The sequence below is a fragment of the Myotis nattereri genome, assembly GCF_964212035.1.
Source record: "Myotis nattereri genome assembly, chromosome: 16".
Lineage (NCBI taxonomy): Eukaryota > Metazoa > Chordata > Mammalia > Chiroptera > Vespertilionidae > Myotis > Myotis nattereri.
Window position 1 is genome coordinate 38,150,978 of NC_138091.1, and position 22,934 is coordinate 38,173,911.

Here is a 22,934-nt window from a genome sequence, read left to right on the forward strand (position 1 = left end):
AAAAAGTCAGAATGCAAAATACGTGGTCTCATTAAATCAAAACAAAAAGAGTGTATGAGTCTGCATGTGTGTGATGTATATACTCATACATGCAGATATTTTTTTTTAAGTAGGAGATATAACCAAATCATTCTATATAATAAAAGTGTAATATGCAAATCGACCAGTCGGCAGGGGGCGGGGCCAGCGAGGAGGCGGCCCCAGGCCAGCCAAGGCTCATGCCAACAGGCAGAGAGAGGGGACAGTGATGGGGGAGGGGGGGAGGCAGCAGTGACCAGCGGCAGTGGAGGGGTGATGGGGGGCGGGGCCATGCCAGCTGGTGCCGGCCCCTGATTGGCCTGCCCCAATGTCTCCCGCAGAGGGAGACTGGCTGCTGCCTTTCCCTGATCACCAGGTCGGTGATGGGGGCAGCGCCGTCCCCTGATCGGCCACCTGGCTGCCTCCCGCAGAGGCAAGGGGAGGGGGGCCTAAGCCATCAGTAGGACATCCCCTGAGGGCTCCTGGACTGTGAGAGGGCACAGGCCAGGCTGAGGGATACCCCCCTTCTCCCTCAGTGCACAAATGTTCGTGCACCAGGCCTCTAGTTAACTATAATCCCTCCCAATAGTGTGATAAAGAATAAATTGAAGCCCTGGCTGTAGTGGTTCAGTTATTGGTTAAGCACCATCCATGCATGAAAAGGCTGCTGGTTCGATTCCTGGTCAGGGCACATGCATGGGTTGTGGGATCACTCCCCAGTGAATGTTTTGTTTTCACATCAATGTTTCTCCTCTTCCTCTCTTCCTCTCTCTCTTTAAAAAAATCAATAAAAAAATCTTTAAAAAATAAATGTTCTCTTGGTTTTCCTGTGTTTTTTAAACACTGACCATGCATTTTTTGAATAAGATAAAATATTTATGAAATTAAAAATCAAAACAGTTATTTTAGACCCCCAGGGTTCTTCTCCTTGTTTTGTCTGTTTTGCCATAAAGAGATACCATGGTACCGTTTTTTTTTTGTTGTTTTTTTTTAGTATTCTTATTTAAATGAGGTGGAGGAAAACCTATTAGCAGAGAAATTAAACAAGCTCTGAACTATCAAAAAACTAAATAAAAAAAACCCAGAAAACATCAAATATTGGCAAGAATGTGAAGGTAGAGAAACTGCAACTCTTGTGCATTGTTGGTGGGAATCTAAAATGGTATAGCTGTTATTGAACATAGTACAGCGGTTCCTCAAAACATTAAAAAGAGAATTACCATGTGATCCTGCAATCCCACTTCTGAGTTTATATTTTAAAAAAAAATTGGAAGCAGGGTCCTGAAGAGGCAGTTGTATAATCGTGTTCATGGCAGCATTATTCACCATAGTTAAAACATGGGAGCAACCCAAGTGTCCATTTACGGATGAATGGATAAGCAAAATGTGGTATATATACAAACAATAGAATATTATTCAGTCTTAAAAAGGAAGAAAATTCTGCAATATACTACAACATGGATGATCCTTGAGGACATTATGCTAAGTGAAATAAGCCAGTCACAAAATTACAAAGACTGTATGATTCCACTTATATGAGGTACTCAGAATATTTTTAAAAACACACACAAAAACAGAAAGTAGAACTGTTTGCTAGAGGCTAGGGGGAGGAAAGAATGAGGAGTTACTGTTTAACAGGTATAAAGTTTCCCTTTTACAAGATAAAAAAGTTATGGGGATAGATGGTGGTAATGGTTGTATACTGTGAATGTATTTAATACCACTGAACTGTACACTTGAAAATGGTTAAGGTGGTAAATTTTATGTTATGTAGTATTTTACCACAATTTTTAAAAACCATATATATATAAAAAATGTGTATGTGCCTATGACTTAAGAACTATATGAGCTATAACTGTACTTTTAGATCATGTATATTATTAAACATGTACAACAGCCAGAAGTTTTTAAGTATGCACAAATAAATATAAATAGAAGTTCTAATATTTTCTTCCTGAACCCTAATGACATCCCGCAGGAGGCCCAGATCCTGAGATCTGACATGCACTGAAAGGTGATGTCTCTTTCTCCAGCCCATGTCCCGCTGTGCACAGAGGAAAGAGGAGAGCCAGCAGCGGCCAACCACTGACATTAATTTGCCGTCTCTTCCTCCTTTTCCTTCTCTTGCATTAGGAAGTATTTAACCCTTTTCCAGGGCCTCAAGGATATTTAATTCTAACAAAGTCAGCTATAACAAATCCTCAAGTAGCAAATCCCTGGCAAGTTTAGGGAGAGAATAACACAGAAACTGGATGCAAATGCTACTTTCTAGGGCAGTGGTTCTCAACCTTCCTAATGCCGCGACCCTTTAATACAGTTCCTCATGTTGTGGTGACCCCCAATTTCATTGTTAAAAATTGAACATAATTAAAGCATAGTGATTAATCACAAAAACAGTATGTAATTATATATGTGTTTTCCGGTGGTCTTAGGCGACCCCTGTGAAAGGGTCGTTCGATCCCCAAAGGGGTCGCGACCCACAGGTTGAGAACCGCTGTTCTAAGGCCATGGAGATCCTTGAAAAACTATTTGGTGAATCAGTAAACCGTGAACTAGAATGAAGTTTACTTGATAAATCTCTTGGGTACCTGGAAAACGAAGAGATCCCAAAGTCTTAAAAACACTGCTTATGCAAAAACCTGAGACAATGAACTCACTAGACTAAAAAATTTCAGGCTTGCTTACCTTCAGTATTTCTGGTTCTTTGATATCTAGAGTTCCTGTGTTCCAGTGTTGTTGATTTTTATGTAGTCTGTGATATTTATGAGCACTTGGTGGTGTAAAAAACCAAATCATGCAAACTGCAGTCATGAATCCCAGGCCAATTCCCAGGAAGAGTCCACTCACATAATGGGGGAGGGGGAGGATGAGGTACGCATAGACACACAGTATGAAGAAGCCCAGTGTCTTCACAGGTAACTCTGGGTGCTGCATGGCCAAGTCCACCTCCTCGTCACTGTCAAGAGTTGGAACATCATCCGCCAGCTCCTCTGGCTTGAGAGGTGTATCTAGGAGCTTATCAACTTTACCCTCCCCATCCATTTCCAAATCAAACTCTTCAGAGTATAGTTCACAAAACTCTTCGTCTTCTTTGCTCACTAAGGCAGACAGAGAACATTTCTCAAGGACTAGAGAACTTGTCTTCAGGCCTAAATCCTTTAGACTGCTCACCTGGGAACTCTTCAGTTCCACCTCTTTTGGGGGCTCATCAATGGACTTTGGGTGATCACTTCTGGGGATGCTGGGATTGCTTCCCTCACCATCCCCCTCAGAATCACACTCCTCTTCTTTGATGCTGTAGTTGTGATTGCTTTCCAAGTGACCGTTCAAGCTGGACAGATTGGAGAGCTCTGAAGCACTTGAAGATAAGGCTTTGGGCCTATGGCTGCCACTTTCTTCCCCTATAATTTTGCTAAGGAGCTGAAAAGGCTCGTGTATGACTTCTGAAAGGCGTCGCTTAGTGTCTTCAATTTTTGCCTCCATTTCGGGCACTTTAAAAAAGGAGCGTGTATCGGAGGGAGAAGTGAGTGGGGAAGAAGGTGCGGTTTTGGAATCTCCACCTGTGTTTCGTGGCTGGGTAAACTGCTTGAACAGGTGTAAATTCAGCTTGGAATCAGGTGGTTTATAGGACACAGTATCTGACTCTTGCTTGGAGGTGTCTGTGGACAGAGACTTGACTAATGTCTTCATCAAGTGCCTGTGCCTTGGGGGCGGTGGGGGTTCTTTTGGCTCCACCTCAGTGGACAGGGACTTCACAAGGCTCATAAAGGGTTTCGAGCTGGAAAGGGTGGAGGATGAGGCACTGGATGAGAGGACAGGAGACTTGGAAGGAGAGGACAATGGCGAAGAAGAACTGGTTTTCTGCTCAGAAAGGGATGACACACTGGGAGAGCTAGCTAAGGGCCCTGATGAAGATGACCCTGGGGACAGAGCCAATGGCACTGTACTTAATACTTGCACTGCGGGCAGAGGGGCTTCCAACAGCTTTACAGTGTTCTCAGAGACGGGCAAAACAGCAGGCGACTCAGACAGTCCATCTGCCAGGATAGGCTGGGAGGCAGGGCCAGTGGGGTCATGGCCACCCCGAGGTTCAAAATAGAGGTCTTCCTTGGCTTCAAGCCCCGTTACAATGCTTTGGTCGTCTAGCCCCTCCTCAAAATACTCCCTGAACTCCTCCTCCTCTTCCTCTTCTTCCTCCCCGGATGCCGAGAAGTGGATGGCGATAGTGTCTCGGGACACGGACCTCTGCACATGCACTCTGGGGGCTGATGGTTTTGGCATGTCAATGGCTTTTTCGGCATGGCGCCCATTCAGACTTGTCATTGCCAGCTTCACAAGGGCTTAGGCTCTGTAAAAACATCAAGAAAACTGAAGTCAGAAAGTGGTTTCTCCACAGGAGACACTGTCATGTGAAGAAAGGAGCACAGACGAAGTTCACTTCTAAATGATGATTATGCTTTTACTTGGCAGACGGCCACTGCTTTTCACTTGCGCAGGTTTAATGGTTTAATTTTCACCAGCTACATTCCAGTTAGGCATTCTCTTTTATGAGCAAACTACAAACCAGTGTTTAAAAGTGCCATACAATCTGTCTTACTTCACAACATCTGAGTAATTGTTTCCTTCCTCTTAACTGGCTCATTTCTATCAGCGATTCCATATTTCAAGTCTTGAAATACCTGCACAATAGATGTTACCAGCATTACTTCAGAAGTCCAACAGGATAAAATGTAACATCCTGGTGATTTTGAGAATCTTGGAACAAAAATTTCACCAGTGGTTTTCCAGCTATAAAAAGCTAACCGGGGGGACGGGGAGGGAGGTATTGCTTCCACTGCAATTTTCACAGCAATCTTAACAATCACTTGGCTCGTATCTCCCACCAACATATCCTATCTTGCCAATGCAAGTAATTAGCAAAGTACCCGAGAGTTGAAAGGAAAATCTGTAAACTAATTACTATGACCTGTTGGCTTTATTCTCCAAATGGCAGGTACCATAAGGCCAGAGTATTTAGGCAGCCATGAAGACATGGCTGTGTCCTGAGGCTTCGGGAACAAGCAAACATTTTAAACTGAATCCAAGATTCAACAGAGAACTCTGCTAAGGGCTGTGGTGACAGACAAGGAGGCTATGCTTCCTGCCCTGCTGGAGCTAAGTAGCTAGCTGTAGAGAAGAGAGACACCTGAAAAGGTGGGCAGCAAAACATAAGACACCAAGTCCACACTGTGACATCTAGTATATTACCTTTCTTCCTATTCACTTAAGGCCCATTTATTGGGCACCAGGCTTCCTAATAGGCCCTACAAAGTTGAAATTACCACCACAATCTGGAAAGAGACTCTGTCAAAAAAAGCTAAAACACACTTGAGTGGACTTCAGGCATTCTGAAGAGAGTGAGATTAGTGTGGGAGGTAGGACATTTGCTCAGCCTTTTAAACTGCTGTGTAGGTTGTGGTGGAATGGGCATGATGAGAAAGAAGGGTCAAAAAGGCATGAAGATGAGTGCAGGCATGAAGATGAGCGTGGGCATAGTGTGTCCTGACACCTTGGTCTATTCTCTACCTCCAGGGTGGAAGGTGGGTGTTGGGGAGCAGTGAGAAACCATCAGTACAAGAGAGGCATCATGGGAGAGTAGAAAGAACAATCTTGGGATCAGGAAATAGGGCTTCTGGTACTTGCTCCCTTTCCAGCTGACTCTGTGGGACCTTGAAAAAGCCAAGACCTCTCGGGGTCTCAGAATCTTCCTTCGTAAAAGGGGAGATCACCAGTCCTTTCCATTCCTAAAACCCTACACGTTTACATTTACAGGTGGTTGCTCACAGTACAACATAATACACTTATACAAGTAATATACCATAGACCAGTGATTTTCAACCGGTGTGCCTCAAGAATTTTTAAAACAAGAAATACCTGATTATTTAGTCAGGGACACTGACCTCTTTTCCCTTAAATTGTCAAATTAGAAAATTACAACAGCCAATACAACAGTAGCCATCGGTGTGAATGAATCAAAACTAGACCTATTTTTTTTTTGGTCAGAAATTCTGGTATGCCACAGAATTTTATCTTTATTTTTATTTTTTTGCCACAGAATTTTAGTGATTAGTTTGTGTGCCATGAGATGAAAAACATAAATTGCTGCCACAGACAATTAACATTATGGTGCTTGCTTATTTCTTTAATTTGAAGAACATCTACATTTAAGTCTTATGCTAAATATTCATGGTCAAAAGGCTGGCAACAGATACTACTGACAAGAGAAAAGGTAAATGGGGGACAGAAAACAGTGATTCCGAATCACTATAAATAATCTAACGATGAGAAGAACTGCAATTCAAAGCCCAAACATCACAAGGCCACATCTGAACTGCACATTCTCAGTATCAATGCTTCAGAGAAATTACTTTCATAAAAACTTTCCAAAAGAGTTTACCTACACTCATCATGACCCTTAGGCTCTCCTATCCCCACTGGATCCAGGAAAAGGGACCGATCTCTATCTATCAGACAAAGCAATTTAAATCCAGGAGCTGGTGGCTGCGAGAAAAGGAGACTCCAATAGCTTTACAGTGTTCTGTAAAGCTAGAAAGACAAGGCAAGCTAAAAAGCCTCTGGTCCAAGACAATCCTTCCCTGTTACTCTTAAGCCAATGGATGTGTGGGCTTAGTAAGAAGAAAAATACCAAGTGCAACACATATTTTTCATTTTACTGTCACCTAGTTTTATAAGGGTAATTTAAAAAGAAAATTATAGAGGTAATTTAAACAGAAAGGCTGGTACTTGATAATTCTCAGTAGGTTGAAAAATAAGGGTTATTTAAATTGCCTTAATAACATAAAGGGTGATCTGTAAGGCTCTGTAGTTCTGAGGCTGCTTCATAGGTAGTGGTGGCTGCAAGTGAAGGTGACTATGGGCACAGGTACAAAACCAGAGAGCACAATTTGGGGGTTGAACAGTGTGAGATGGTCCTATGGGGGGGAAATGCTATTTAGAGTCAAATTCTCTCTGTGCCTTACCCTCAGTCAGATATGTTTCCGGAAGCAGGAGATCTCAAACTGTTATGCTGATGGGTCTTTCCTAAGGTCTTGACTGTAATTCCCCATTAAAGTTACTATGCCTCCTAAAGACATTCTTTGCTCTCACTAAGACTAAGAAAACCTCCAACAAGGGTTTCTCTCCCCAGCACTAATGCAGGATCTATCCAGTCTAAACACAGGAACAGTGTTTAACCTGAACTAATAAAAAGCAAAGGCCTCAAACATGACGCTAACAGCCAGTTGCCTCCCTATCATGAATTCCAACAAAGCTACCAATCTCAGAAGAGTTGGAGTTAGAATACCAAACATCCATAAAATTTATTTTATTTCTAGTCACTCAAAAAGGTTATTATCATTAATTAGGCAATGAAAAAACCAATCAACAATAAATCACACTGTACAATGAAAAACAGAGAGCTATTTAAAGACTCAATATTGGTATTTATTAACTCAGATATAATGTCCTCTGAATCAGGCAATGTTTTGGTGTGGTTTTTTTAGGGGGGGCTAATTTTCTATTATTAACTGTCCTTCCTACCTCCAGCTGTATTTGAAACAATTCAATCCTGGGGTCCTACAGAGCCATAAAAAGAGAAAGCAGTTCCCTCCAGGCTGCTCACTTATCACCAACTCAACTACTTGGTCCTTCCACTTTAGAACATATAGTAATGTATCCATTATTATCATTATTATTAATTTCTAATTAATATACTAAATTAGAGGAAGTGCTGGACGAAGAAAAAGAGGAGAAAGGGAAGGAAGCAATTTTAATTGAAAATTAAACTACAGGCATACCTTGTTTTATTGCACTTTGCTTTATTGCCCATCACAAGTGTCACAAACTGAAGACAAAGACCCTCCATCACCAAAAAGATTATGACTTGCTTTATTGCAATACTCTCTTTATTATAATGGTCTGGAACCGAACTTAAAACATCTCCAAAGTATTCCTGCCTGTAGTCTCCAGATATAAAAAGTACAGTAATATATCCTATATAATAAAAGCCTAATACGCAAATCGACCGAACGGCAGAACAACTGGTCGCTATGATGTGCACTGACCATCAGGGGGCAGATGCAAACACAGGAGCTGTCCCCAGCCCACAGGCCCCAGGTCAGCCAAGGTGGGTGCTGGTGCTGCCCCTCCCCATCATTGCCCCTGTCAGGGGATGGGGCCAATGAGTGGGCAGCACCAGGCCCGTCAAGGCGGGTGTCAGTGGGGGCGCCCCCTCCCCAATAGCCCCGCCAGTCACCCCACAGATCGGCTCCTATCGCCGGCCAGGCCTGGGGACCCTACCCATGCATGAATTTCGTGCATCGGATCTCTAGTAGCATCATAAGAGGCAAGCCTGGTTTGGAATATGCCTCATTTCTCAGATGCATCGCAAATCTTTCAAAGCCATTATTAAAATTCTTTGTCTTTGTAAAATTCTGCCTGTTAAATATTTGCAGCCTCTGCACAAGCTTGCACTTGGACATATGATGTATGAGTACCATCACTAGCATGGCTTGTGAGAGTCAATAGTTTTCATTTAAAAACTTCTTTTGGCAGAGGAAAAGAGGCAAGCCACATTGTATTGCAGAGGATGTCTTAACACCTCGTGTGTGTGTGTGTGTGTGTGTGTGTGTGTATTTTAATCCTCACCAGAGGACATGCTATTGATTTTAGAGAGAGGAGGAGTGAGGGGGGAGGTAGGGAAGGAGGGAGGAGAGGGAGAGAAGGAAGGAGGAAGGGAAACATCAATTGGTTACCTTCCCCAAGTCACCCCAGGGATGGAACCTGCAACCTAGGTATGTGCCCTGACCAGGAATCAAACTTGCAAACCTTTTGGTATACAGGAGGACACTCTAATCAGCTGAGCCACATCAGCCAGGGCACTTATCTATGCATTTTAAAATAGGAATTGGTGTTATAAAAAGTAGGGAAGAGGCCTTCAAGACTCCATTTTTCCACCTTGATGCTACAGAGGAAACAGAGAATCTGGTCAAAACCAACCATGGTAGGAAGGTCTGATTTAGCCTAAAAATCTCAACTATATCTTAACAGCTATCCCTTGATTCATTTAAATTCAATGCAGCAGCTGAAAATTGCCAACAGCCATTCTAATCTGTTAATACTCCACCTCTGAAAACAAAAATCAATATTCACATTGTGGATAATGAACTAGCTCTAGCCTTAGTTTCATTTAAAATAAAGAGAGAGCCCTAACTGGTTTGGCTCAGTGGATAGAGCGTCAGCCTGTGGACTGAAAGGTCCCAGGTTCGATTCCGGCCAAGGGCATGTACCTTGGTTTCGGGCACATCCCAAGTAGGAGGTGTGCAAGAGGCAGCTGATCGATGTTTCTCTTTCATCGATGTTTCAAACTCTCTATCCCTCTTTTCCTCTCTGTAAAAAATTAATAAAATATATTTTTTTTAAAAAAGGAAAAAAAAGAGAGAGAGAGAAAACAAGAAAAGTACTCTACTTCCAGTGTAGGCAATCCTCCCAAGGCACTTAGGCCTTGATTATTAGCAACTTGTAACTCCTTTTCCATTAGTAGGTTCCCTCAAAGTCTCTTCCAGGCCAGCAGGGGCCTGCACTGCAAACAACACAACACAGGGTCCTCTAGTAAGCAACAGGTCCACCCCTTCAGCCACTGCTCCAACTCTTACCTGCCAAGAGGAAGGCCCACCTGGGAAGAGTGCTACATTCCCTGAAGGGAAAAGGTGTTCAAAAGCACAACACAGCCCTAGCTGGTTTAGCTCAGTGGAGAGTGTTGGCCTGCGGACTGAAGAGTCCCGATTCTAGCCAAAGGCACATGCCCGGTTGCAGGCTCAATCCCCAGTGGGGAATGTGCAGCCGATCAATGATTCTCTCTCATCCTTGATGTTTCTATCTCTCTCTCCTTCTCCCTTCCTCTCTGAAATCAATCAATAAATATATACATATTTTTTAAAAGCACAACACCATTATAATTTCGCTTTATAGATTGCTAGATGGTTCTAATAATGAAATCCAAGTTCAGTTCACAGTAACTCATTTAAAACCAGGTCATGCCTCCCGCACAACCGCAGAGGCTTAAGGAGTTTTACAAAAAAATAATGCCAGTGCCATCCACTGGGGAACTCAAGGTGACAACAGATGGACATCTATATGAAAGCAAAAAACCCCTGGCAATGAAAACTCAGGACAGGTATGCCCAAATAAGATAGTGCTAATCAAGTAAAGAAGTCTGGGAATTTTTTTTTTTTTTTTTAGCAGAAAAGTCATTATGTGACGGGGGGGGGGGGGGGGGCGCGAAGAGATGTGGAGAAAAGAATATTGCAGATATCTGAAACAGCAGCACAGGGGAAGGCACTGAGATGGGAACAAGTCAATCAAATCACAACAAGAGGCTCACAAAACAATGAGTTTAGCTACAGCTGGGTAGTGCAGGAGGAAGATTAATATTTGAGTTTAAGGACAAGGAATCAACTTGTAATTTAAAACCTTTAAAGGTTAAGTGTTTGTTTGGGTTTACATATATTTAAATCTTAAGAACCAGAACCAGGTTCCTGAGAAGTTTGAAAATTGTGTGTAAACATTTGATTCAGGTGAGTGAATGCCTAGAACCAGGGCCGGGAATCAAGACACAACCAGTACTTGCCCTTGACTGGAATCAAACCCAGGACCCTTCCGTCCAAAGAAGAATGCTCTATCCACTGAGCCAAACCAGCTAGGGCCATATTTACAATCTTAAAACTATCTTTCCAATTTATCCAATTTATTAATTTACATTCCTACCGACTGTGCATAAAGTATCCATCTTGAACCCTTGTCAAAACTGAACATTATTTTTAATTACTGCCCATCTGATCCATAGGGAAATGGCATGTCAATGCTTTGATGATCATTTCAAGTTTTTCCCCATCAGTTTCTCTTTTTCTGTTAACTTGCCATTCATATTTCTTTTTTTTTTAATATATTTTTATTGATTTTTTACAGAGAGGAAGGGAGAGAGATAGTTAGAAACGTCGATGAGAGAGAAACATTGATCAGCTGCCTCCTGCACATCTCCTACTGGGGATGTGCCCGCAACCCAGGTACATGCCCTTGACCGGAATCGAACCTGGGACCTTTGAGTCCGCAGGCCGACGCTCTATCCACTGAGCCAAACCGGTTTCGGCAGCCATTCGTATTTCTTGCTCAAGGTTTTTTCTTACTCACTGTGTAATGGATAGTTTACACTTTCTCTACTGTTGTGTTGCAAATATCTTTTCTATTTCTGGCAACTGCTCAGTTGGTAGTAGAGTCAGTCACTGAAAGCACATACCAAGTGAAGCCTTGTGACAACAGGTGCAGGGGCTCCGAGGACCAGGACCCTTCCATGACAGTGATGGAGCTCGTCCATTTCACCTCCCTGAGCCTTAAGTCTTTCACTGTAAATTCTAAATTCTCTAAGTCTATGATTCAGTTTCAATGGATCAGAACCTACTTAGAGTCCCACTTTTCCATTTTGCACCAGAGAAATTCTTGGCAACTGCTCAAGTCAAGCAAAGGAAACCAGAGTGCAAGTGAACTGATTAATGTGCCAAAGGCAATTAAGTAAAAATATTTTTCTAATAATATTGAAACAGTTTGTCTCACATTAACTATTACTTCTAGACCAGTGGTTCTCAACCTTGGCTGCAGATTAGAATCACCTGGGAATCTTTTTAAAATTCTGATTTCTGGGCCTCATCCTCCGGAAAGTCTGTTTCTTTGTTACTAATGTTGTGGCCCCACCCCATAACAAAGAAACAGACTTTCCGGAGGATGAGGCCCAGAAATCAGGATTTTAAAAAAGATTCCCAGGTGATTCTAATGTGCAGCCAAGGTTGAGAACCACTGGTTTAGACCTTCCCAACTTGTCTTGCTTATTTAGCCCAGATGTAGAAACAGCCCTTACTTCTAATGACAGAATCAACTAAGAATGAGATGCAGATAATCAGCACCTGTGTGTGCTGCGGCAACAGAAAACAGGTGTAAATCCTCCTCAAGAATCCCGAATCACTCCGCCACTGCCAAACTATACAAAAGATAACTCCTGCCCAGGAGTCCTCTGCTCTGGCTGTGTGATAAGGATAGAACTCCTATTGGGCTCTCTACCCCAACCCTTTGTTCTTCCTTACTTCAATTAAAAATCACTCCAAGTACAGTCTCTTGGCTTCAACCTCTAGTGCAGTGGTTCTCAACCTTCCTAATGCCGCGACCCTTTAATACCTCATGTTGTGGTGACCCCCAACCATAAAATTATTTTTGTTGCTACTTCATAACTGTAATTTTGCTACTGTTATGAATTGTAATGTAAATATCTGATATGCAGGATGTATTTTCATTGTTACAAATTGAACATAATTAAAGCAGTGATTAATCACAAAAACAATATGTAATTATATATGTGTTTTCCGATGGTCTTAGGCAACCCCTGTGAAAGGGTCGTTCGACCCCCAAAGGGGTCGCGACCCACAGGTTGAGAACTGCTTCTCTAGTGGATCCAAACTATACCACCTCCATGTTCCCACCACCCTTACTCCTACAGTAGCCTGCAGAGCCTTCTAGCAACCACCTATCCTTAAGAGACACAACTACATGCTCTCTCTCTCACACACATACACAATCCTCCTCCTACTCTACTTGTTTTGTTTTTTTTTAATTGGGAGGACAGCAAGGTAAGCAAAGAGTTGGCCTACTGTTCAATATCATACCACTATCTGTATTTTCAGACCAAACCGCCATCTGTACCGCCCTCTCTAAATCATTAGCACTGCTATCTATGTGAGACATCCCCACTAGGAGGCCTGAGTCACTACCATTGCCAGGGATCTCCATGCCAGCTAGGGAGGGGATGGTTGGGGTGGGGATCAGGAGGTCAGCTGAGAGGCTGGAGTTTAGGGGGATAGCCTGGAGTTCAGTTCAAGCATCACTGACTTCATAGAGGATGCTAGGACTTGACAATGCAGAGGAGAGAGGGAAAAGCATTTTTAAAATATATATTTTTTATTGATTTCAGAGAGAAAGGGAGAAGGAGAGAGAGATAGAAACATCAATGATAAGAATCATTGATCGGCTACCTCCTGCACGCCCCACACTGGGAATCAAGCCCACAACTCAGGCATGTGCCCTGATCAGAAATCAAACCGTAACCTCCTGGTTCATAGGTCGATGCTGGACCTCTGAGCCACACCGGCAGGGTGGGAAGGCTTTTTCAATAACTAACCAGACCTAACCAGAATGTTGATTAGATGAGTCACAGGAACATGATAGGTTTTTGACCAAAAGAGTGAAATGTGTGTAAAGATACCTGCGACCAGAAGTAAGGCCTGTTTCTACAGCTGGAATAAATAAGCAAATTGTTATAGAAAATGAATATTCAACAAGAATAGGTTGAGTTCCGAAAGTTCATCAGTAAGTGAATTCTTTGAAATTCAAAATTCATTTATCCTGAAGGAAAATAAATGGGAAATAGGTTCCTAAGCCCACAGAAGTTAAATAGTCCATACTATAACTTAACTATAGTACAAATGTACTATAGTTACTACATGGAACCACCATTTAAAACATAACTAAAAAAGAAAAACATTCTGAGTTTCTGAGTTCAGATAATACCAGGACCCTAGGGCCTGTACACACTCTGGAAAAAGACAATTCTAGGGAACATGAAGCCAAAGGCCAGGGGGTAAACCGTGACACTTCTCATCCATCTGCCCCAACCAGACTTCTAGAGTCTGAACTCCGATTTTCAATGCAGCCCAAATTCTGCTTTAATTCATGTGGGAAATTTTCTCATTCAATAGTAGCAAGACCCTGGAAAGTACAGAAGAACTGGACCTGCCTGCCCCCAGACACACAGGAGCCCAGGTAGCAGTCAGAGGAACTTCTTCCTCCCAGACCACCCCATGCAGCAAAGGGACTGCTTCAGTGACTTCTAAGCATCACCATGCAAAAAGGCATCAGGAAAAAACATGGGAAACTTTCTAATTTGTCCAGAAAACAAAGCAGGACACACAGATAACTTCTAATTATCATGCATAGGAACTTGGTGGCCACTCGCCAGTGGGGGTTAGGGCAAAAAGCTATCTATAGCCAAAATTATCCCCAAGAATATTTTCTTTTTTCAATTTTATGAGAATTTCATTTTTATTTATTAAAAATATGCTTGCCCTAACCGGTTTGATTCAGTGGATAGAGCGTAGGCCTGTGGACTCAAGGGTCCCAGCTTCGATTCCAGTCAAGGGCACGTACCTTGGTTGCGGGCACATCCCCAGTGGGGAATGTGCAGGAGGCAGCTGATCGATGTTTCTCTCTCATCGATGTTTCTAACTCTCTATCCCTCTCCCTACCTCTCTGTAAAAAATCAATAAAATATATTTTTAAAAAATGCTTGTGTATGTATATGTACATGAAAATACATTCAAATATTTGAATACTTTAAATAATTTTGTGTGTGACTTCATATGCTTAATATAAAAGAATCATGAGTCCTAACTGGTTTGGCTCAGTGGGTAGAGTGTCAGCCTGTGGACTGAAGGGTCCCAGATTCCATTCCAGTCAAGGGCATGTTCCTGGGTTGCAGGCTTAATTCCCATTAGGGGACGTGCAGGAGGCAACCAATCAATGATTCTCTCTCATCATTGATGTTTCTATCTCTCTCCCTCTCCCTTCCTCTCTGGAATCAATAAAGATATTAAAAAAAAAAAAAGAATCATGAGTTTCCCACAAAGTAATATATACATGCTTCAGGTGACCTCGCATAGTCATTGTTGTGCCCACTCAAGTTTGAGAGACTTCAAGGCCAACTAAAGGACAGAACTAAAGGAAAGGCTGAATATGGGTTGGCCATATTCACACACTCTGCCCATAGAAGACTAACAAATCTCTAATGTGGATAGGAGTTCTCTGGGACACCAGCTTGCTTTATTCTATCTTGTTTTAATAATAAGCCTCTGTGACCTTAATAAACATCAATCAATATATCTGTTGCAAGGATTAAGGTGGAAGGTGGTTAGTTTTCTTAAAGGAGCTGAGAACTGGATGGGCCCCAATGGTGCACAGAAAAACTTGGTTAAGAACTCAAACATTAAACAAACCCAGCTTCAGATCCCAGTTTCACTGTTTACCAGCATGTGACCCTGTTCAAGTTACTGCAAAAAGCCTTTTTTCCTTCATATGTAAATAAAATGAAGATAATAGTGCCTACTTAACAGGGACTGCTGGGAAAAATAAGAAATAACAGTTAGCAGATGTAAATTATTATTATCAGCATCAGCAGCAGGTGTGAACATATCTTTTTTATTTATGCCGACTTGACCAGAGTTGACCCCACAGCCATGTTATCGAGGATGAAACAGACAGCTTGTTTCCAGCCTTTTCTAATCCCCTGAACTAGATTGTCCTGACTGACTTCGGGTTAGTTCAGGCAGCTGTGACCATTAAGAATGATAAACAGAGGAGCAAATAGAACTATGGAAAGGTCTACACATTGTAATACGATATGAGAAAGCAGAACTTGGGGCTGATGTGCAAACGTCAAACACAATTACATAAAAAGAATGTACAATCAACAAGATCTAGGAGGCTACAGGGACTAAGTAATAACAGTTGGTGCTTTACTGTGAGTTATCTTTGTTTGCTTTTAGAGTAAAGCTGGTTAAAAGGATCATTTTAAAACTAAGGATACTGGATAGGATCTCTAGTTTTACCAACCTTTTTTTTTCTGCCATATGATTTGCAATATTCTAACAAATGATATTTAATAGTAATTGATTAATTCTGTTTACAATTTTCCATTTCAATGCTGATCCAAATTTTACCTAACAATCTACATTAAAAGGTTCATAATAACCTTATGAAATCAAATCACTACCATTGGTGTGAAGATGATAATAAGCATAGCTAAGTAAGCAAGAAACAATCCAGTTGCTTTGATAGTCAAGGGCACTCACATTCAAGGTCAACCTCATTCTAAATGTAGTGAGCACATTAGTTTGGGGAGTAAGACCTGATACCAATTCTAGGAACAATGTCTAGAGTTAGACCAGTCAAGTCCCATAAATTCTTATTATGTCATCCACAGCCAATCAGAACTGGGAATCAGCATGAAACCAAACAAAAGCAAGGAAACTTGATGATTTGGATAGCTTTTGTGTCCTTATCCCAGGTAAACGTATAGTTTTTACTGAGCCTTTTGAAATGAAAATGTACTCCTGGCTCCATGGGTTCCTTTGCAGATGCCATGCTAGAACCACCACCCCAGGTCAGCTCTACCCAGCAGACTGCAGTGGGACAACTGATCAGCCAGCCTTAATCACTTTCTTAATCCTAATTCTCAAAGGGCAGATGCATTTTGGAATTGGGTAGAGGGGAGATGTACCAGATAATCCTACTGAACATCTGCACACAGATGACCCAGCCACTCCTCCCATCTCAGGGCTTATCATAACTGAGGAGGGGAGATTGGAAGACATATGAGAAAAACATTCCCCAATAATCACAGCCTGTGTGTGCACAGTGTGTCTCTCCCCCACACTAGCCAATACCTACCATGGAATTTTATCAACTTGGAATATCAGGAACACATTACACACAGAGAGAGAAAATAAAAGGTGATAAAATCACCAGGAACTCAACTGGAGATACGGGACCAGCTATTCCTGGGCAATAGTTTACATCTACGTTAGAAGGCACTACTTTAGAGGCAATTGCTTTGTAAGAGGCTACTGTTCTATACCTACAATTAAAAAAAAAAAGAGGCCGATTTCCATCAAGGTCAATCAATCAACTACTTCAGATATTTTAAGTGAGGAATCAGAGGTGGGCCGGTGCTTCCATGGGCACAGGACATAATCGGAGTAGACTTGAGTTCTGCTCCTGATCTTTGATACATGTGCCTGCATTGTTTCTGTTGTGGCCTCATCTCCTGCAGCTGGTCCTATAGCCCACTCCACCCAGACCCCGGGTATAGAGCTGACCCCTGCCAGGGCCTCCAGAGCTGCCCATTCCTGAAAGCCTGCTTCAACCCCCGCTTGGGCTATCTCAAGGCCCAAGCAGGACAGAAGGCAGAAATGAAAAGCAAGTGGGATAAAAAAGAAACTTGGATGCACAAAGAAACAAGAGAAAAATTGTTCCTTGGTAGATCAGGAGAAATAAGCACAAATAGCATTTCATAACCAGTACACAGCATGGAACCAAACTGTCCAATTTTGGAGGCACCATAAACCTGATGGCCATACTGGGGCTCTATTGATGTTTCAAAGACACGGAGGCTATAAAGTTATCTTAATGTTTTTCTGTTCACAGGTCCAATAATTGCCTAACAGCAGTGTCTTGCCCTTTCCAGATGATTAGTGCTGAGTTTGTTGGTAGGATTTTTCTTCTAGCTTACATGGGTCCTCAGAGAGTATTCTCTGCCAAAGCAAAACACCAAAACAGGAGAACTATCTACCCATCCACCTACAATTAGGATCCCATTAAATCCCACTCAGATGACACCCAAAAGCGCCTTGCCTGGCACTGCTGAAGTGACCCAGGAAGAGCCCCAGCTCAGGAGCAGACCAGATTTTCTGATCTGTCAAATGAGGGTCATGATGGTAAAAGCCCACCCCTTAGATTGTTGGGAGAAAGAAAAAAAAGGAGATAGCACTTTATAAACTGTTAAGTTTGAACACTAACTGCATAGAAATGTTGTTATAATATTGTTCTCTCCCCATGGATATGATAGAGTAAAGTACACCAAGGGAATATTATTACTTGTTCTCAAAAGACCCTATGTTTGGCTGTTATTCTTTTTAAATAAAGTTGTAACACAGTCTTTTCTTGAGAAAATACAGAGTTTTTTTCTTCCAAACCCTTTATAACAGCAATTTAAATGTCCACGGTAAAGAACATTATTTATGTACTAAGCAGCAATTATTTCTTGGAAGAAAGGAGGGCCAAGGGCCATAGACACAGTCAGACACAGTCCTGATTTGTGAGGGTGCATCAGCAGGATTCTGAACCAGACCTCTAAGTGCTTTACCAACAATATCTCACTTAAGTCTAACAACTCTGCGAGGTAGGTACTATTATTATTTCCACATTTTACAGAAGAGGAAAAAGACTAAAAGTGGTTTAGGCAACTGACCAAGGTAACAAAACTACTAACTAGCAGATCCAGGAATCCTGCTCCAAGGCATGATCTTCACCACTGTACTACACTGTCTCATTCAGATATTTTTATGGATAAATCAATCCAGAGCCAACAGAAGCTTTCTTCAGATCCCTGTACTCCAATAAAGAGTTCATCCATTCAACATTTATTGAGCAGTGGCTGCCTGCCAAGCTTATCACTGAAAGACAGAGATCTTCACCCTTTCTAGGGGGAGCATCAATTCTGAAAGGATCTTGACTCTAAAGACAACTCAGGAAAGCACTGAAAGTGTTTTTAAAAAGTTGTAGTAATTCACAGAACAGGTTAAAAATACTTTAGTCTCTCTATTGTTAAACCCATCCCCACCACTCCCCAAAGTCTGCTTGGGATAACCATCAACCTATAAAGGCAATATGCTCCATATTTTGAAGACTTTTTCATAGTATAGCAAACCACAGTATACAGCAAAAAGAAATCCAGCAGGCCCTTATCAGTCCTCGGTACTTCCTACCCTAGCCCACCTCTAATCCATTCATGCAAATGTTCTATTGCATGAATTAAAATCACAGAAAAACAAAATACTGCACATCCCTTTTTGTGTGCATACAGGAACATACTTCCATCTCTAGGGAAGTCAGTGACAATTAGCTGGGACTTCACTGAGATACTAGCAGAGGCTACATCAGATGAGGCTTCCTGAGAGGCTCCATCTATAGCAAATGTAGCACATTATTGATTACCTGGTGACTTTACTGATGTCTCTGTCTTCCCTTTTATACGGTCTGTCTCAGGCAGTTGCCACCACAGATTTCCCTATGTAAACTATTCCACAAAATGCTAATGTAAATGTCTCAAGGTACTACCAGACAGAAATTAACCTCAAAAATGACAAGCTACTGTCAGATGGGTACTAGACTTAACAGGGTAGTCACTTCGTATGTATATAAATATCTTATCACTATGTTGTACACTTGAAACTCATATAAAATTGTATTGTCAACTGTAACTGAAAAATAAATTTAAAAAATAAAAAATAACACCTACTTAAAGACAAACTCTTATTTCCCCCTCAATGGATAATGTATATAAAACAAGTATTTGGAGTTAATTATAGCTATAAGGCTCTCTTAATTTCACAATTTATGCACTGTTACAGACCTTTTTGCACAAACATTTTACTGTATGCCAAACCTTTCTAGTTGGACACATGGAATTTAAGTTCTGATATCAGAGGTCATGATTTAATATTTCGTACTTGTCATTCGTAACCTGGAACGAGACAATCAAATAATCAATGCAAGAGCTATGGAGGCACATGAAGGGCATCAAGAGATCATAGCCAGAAGGAGACCTGATCAGTTTGAGCATCAGTCATGGAAATGTCCCTGGAATAAATGGGAATTGGGCTGATATCTCAAGGATGAGTCAAAGTTAACTAAGGGGTGGTAACATGGGAAGTCCAGAAGAGATAAGGGGCCTGAGGCAGAGCATGGCCTAATAGAAGAATTCAAAGAATCCCCTTGGATGTGGTGTAGTGTACACAACATGAGATGGGAGAGATGGGCAGGGACCAGGACATGCAGGTCCTTAAAAGCCACATTGAGGAATTTGTCTTTATCCAAAGAGCAATGAGGATCTAAAGGGTTATTGTATGTGGTCTAGAAGCAGCAATGAAGGTGAGCAGATGAACATTCTGAAAAGCTCACTCTGGCTGCAGTGTGAAATCAAACTGGAGAGAGGCAAGAAGGTTCAGAAAGTCAATTAGACTCTTACAACATTTTAGATGACAGACCATGGTAACCCAAACAAGGGAAGTGGCTGTGGAAAAGAAAGGAAAGACTTGAGATAGAGTTAGATATGAAATGTATGGGACTTGGTGGGTAGGATCTGGACTGAGGAAGAAGGTGCTCTAAGGACAAACCACATCTGGGAATAAGAGGAGGAACAGGTTTAGGGGGAATGTAGTAGGTTTAGTTTGAAATATCTTAGAGCCAAACACTTGGTGACCTTCAAGGGGGGGATGTCAGGAAGGTGTTGAAAAATCTGGTTCAGTAACTGATACTATTACATATCCACCCAGACAGGAGACTAATGTTTCCTTACAAATAATCTAAAACCAATAGAAAGAAAACTTGTTGGATGACGAAGTGTTTTCTTATAGTCAGGAACATCTAACAATACTGTGCAAGAAACATATATAATAATACCATTTCAGAAATGTCTGCATAAGTTCAACTTTTTGGAATATATCTTTCAAGAGAAATTTCATTCCATCTACTATTCTACACACACACACATCTTTCAAACATTAGCATCCTAATTTAAACTAGGCAATCAACAAGAAACTTCAAAATGGAGAAAGAAAAATAACTGTTCCCTAAAATGAGCAGTGAGGGGTGTTTGCATTACCCAAACAGCTCACTTAGTATGCACTAATTTACTAAAAATTTTGAGTTAAGAGTTAAAAAAAAAGAGTGTTCACTTTTATTGAATATTTGTGTCCCAGGTACATCAACACACTCTTTATTTAATCCTCATGGCCCTCCAAGGTAGGAGTTGTGTTTCTATTCCCCAAGAGAAGTAAAGATACTTGCCTAAGGCATCGTAACCAGTAAGGGTAGAAACTGAACAAACAAGTCTAGGCCACTCCCTTTACCAATCAATGCCCAAAATCAGAATGGGAAGAAGCAGCTATTTGCATGCTTCCAATCTTCTACTATATAAATATCTGATATGCTAGAGGGATATACAGTTTAACCTTCCTCTAACAGTGGTTCTCAACCTTCCTAATGCCGTGATCTTTTAATACAGTTCCTCATGTTGTGGTGACCCCCCAACCATAAAATTATTTTTGTTGCTACTTCATAACTTTAATTTTGCTACTGTTATGAATCGTAAATATCTGATATGCAGGATGTATTTTCATTGTTCGCGACCCACAGGTTGAGAACCGCTGCCTAGAGATATATGCACACACACACACACACACACACACAAGTATGTGTATAAAGCTCTTTGTCAACATATGTTTTAAAGTCTATTAACTCTCCAGGTACCTTAGCAGAACTTCTCAAGTTGATACTACTGCCCACGGCCCAGCCCATGACACCCTGCATAGATTCAGGTAGGCCGCTGGCTCATATCGAGCAAAATGGCTGAGGTGACACTGAAGAGGAGGAGGGCGGAGCTGGAGGTACATAGGAAAGAAGAAAACAAGAAGCAGGTGGCCTCAGGCAGATGAGGTAGGCGCCAGATAGGGTGGAAAGAACAGGCATTTCCATCTTGCACACACACTGGGAGCAAAGCCCAACTCTGCCCCTCTCCAGCTGTGTGGCCTCAGACAACTTATATGATCTTTATGAGCTTCAGAAAGATTTTAACCTACAAAACGGGAAAAATAAATCCTGCTACCCCAGAGCATCTGTGTGGGGTGAAAGGAGTTCTACACAAGCCCCTGTACAGGCTTCCCCGTGTATGGCTGGTCCCCCTTCCTTGACTGGTACAGAGTCAGTTTCCTGGTCTGCAAAGGGACAGCAATAACAATAGGATGTCGTGAGGATTGAAGAAAGATGTATGGCAATGGGTCTGTCAATTGCAGCCCTATACAAATACTGGTTACTAACATACCCTGGGATTATGGGGTAAAGGCAATAACTGTAGAGCTGATTAACAGGTCACATGTGTGAAAAAAATGTTTTGAACAATGGCAGCATCACTGGCAGAGGTATATGGCTTCCTAAAAGATTGTTTTATAATTTCGAAATTCATGCTTAAAAATGACAATCAGGAAAAAACGTCTTGGGCCAACAGCTGCAGTCCTTCACCCTGTACCCAGGCCCCAGAATTTTGGGACTTGAGTCTGAGCTGAGGTCAGCTGGCTTCTGTATGTGGTGACCATTCCAGGGAAAACATTCAGGTTGTCAAACCTGTGGAGTGACTGATGAAGGCGGTTCATGCATTTTAAAGACTGGACATGCATGCTAACAGTAAGCTAGGTTCAGTGGCCCAGCTGGACACCAACTTGGAGAGCAGGGAGATGCTCAGTTTGCTTTGAAGCACTGCCAAGAGGCCAGCAACTTCATCTCTCCTGTTCTTGCCGCAGGAAAACTGACAGTAAGGAAAAAAAAGGGCACTGAACCAGATAAGGCCGGATCACTCTCTCAAAAAATCAGACACCAAAGTCTGACTCCTCAAAAGGTCCTTCAAATTAATCAGTCAAAAATCTCTGCAAAGAAGCACCACTGAATTCCATAGTCCCAAAGACGATTATTAGTCCCCATAAGTTGGTGTAGTAAAAATAATGGGAAGACTCAGCTCAAATGTCTCCCCTCAGAAAATCCTCATGATCACCTCATCTTAAAAGAACAGACCCTTCATCCACTTTTTCCTCTTTATTTTTCAGAACAACATTACACCTGACATTGTGTTATATGGCTACTGACTTGTTGCCTGTCACCCCGTAGAATATATACTTTATGTAGGCAGAAACTTCCTTTATTAATTGCTGTGTCCTCAATGTTCTACAGAGTAGGCACTTAAATATTTACTGGTTGAGAGAATGAATAAACACTGCACATACTGGAAATATTAGGGTGACCACTTTGTAAAGTATATGATTGTCTAACCACTATGCTGTACACCTGAAACTAATACAGAACCTTGCATCTTACTATTTTAAATGAAGGGTTCTTAACATTTACATGAATACAAAATTTGGTCTGTGTGTACATGTATATTTTCTGAGGAGAGA

At 41.7% G+C, this 22,934-nt stretch overlaps 1 protein-coding gene across 1 annotated transcript in view; it reads right to left on the minus strand.

Moving 5' to 3' along the window:
• The window catches only part of TEX2 (testis expressed 2), a 91,830-nt gene that overhangs the window by 51,309 nt on the left and 17,587 nt on the right, over nt 1-22,934 (minus strand). The window contains exon 2 of the mRNA XM_081109777.1: nt 2,704-4,366. Coding sequence (XP_080965903.1) covers nt 2,704-4,341 — 1,638 coding nt within the window. The 5' untranslated portion in view covers nt 4,342-4,366. The remainder of the gene's footprint in view (nt 1-2,703; nt 4,367-22,934) is intronic.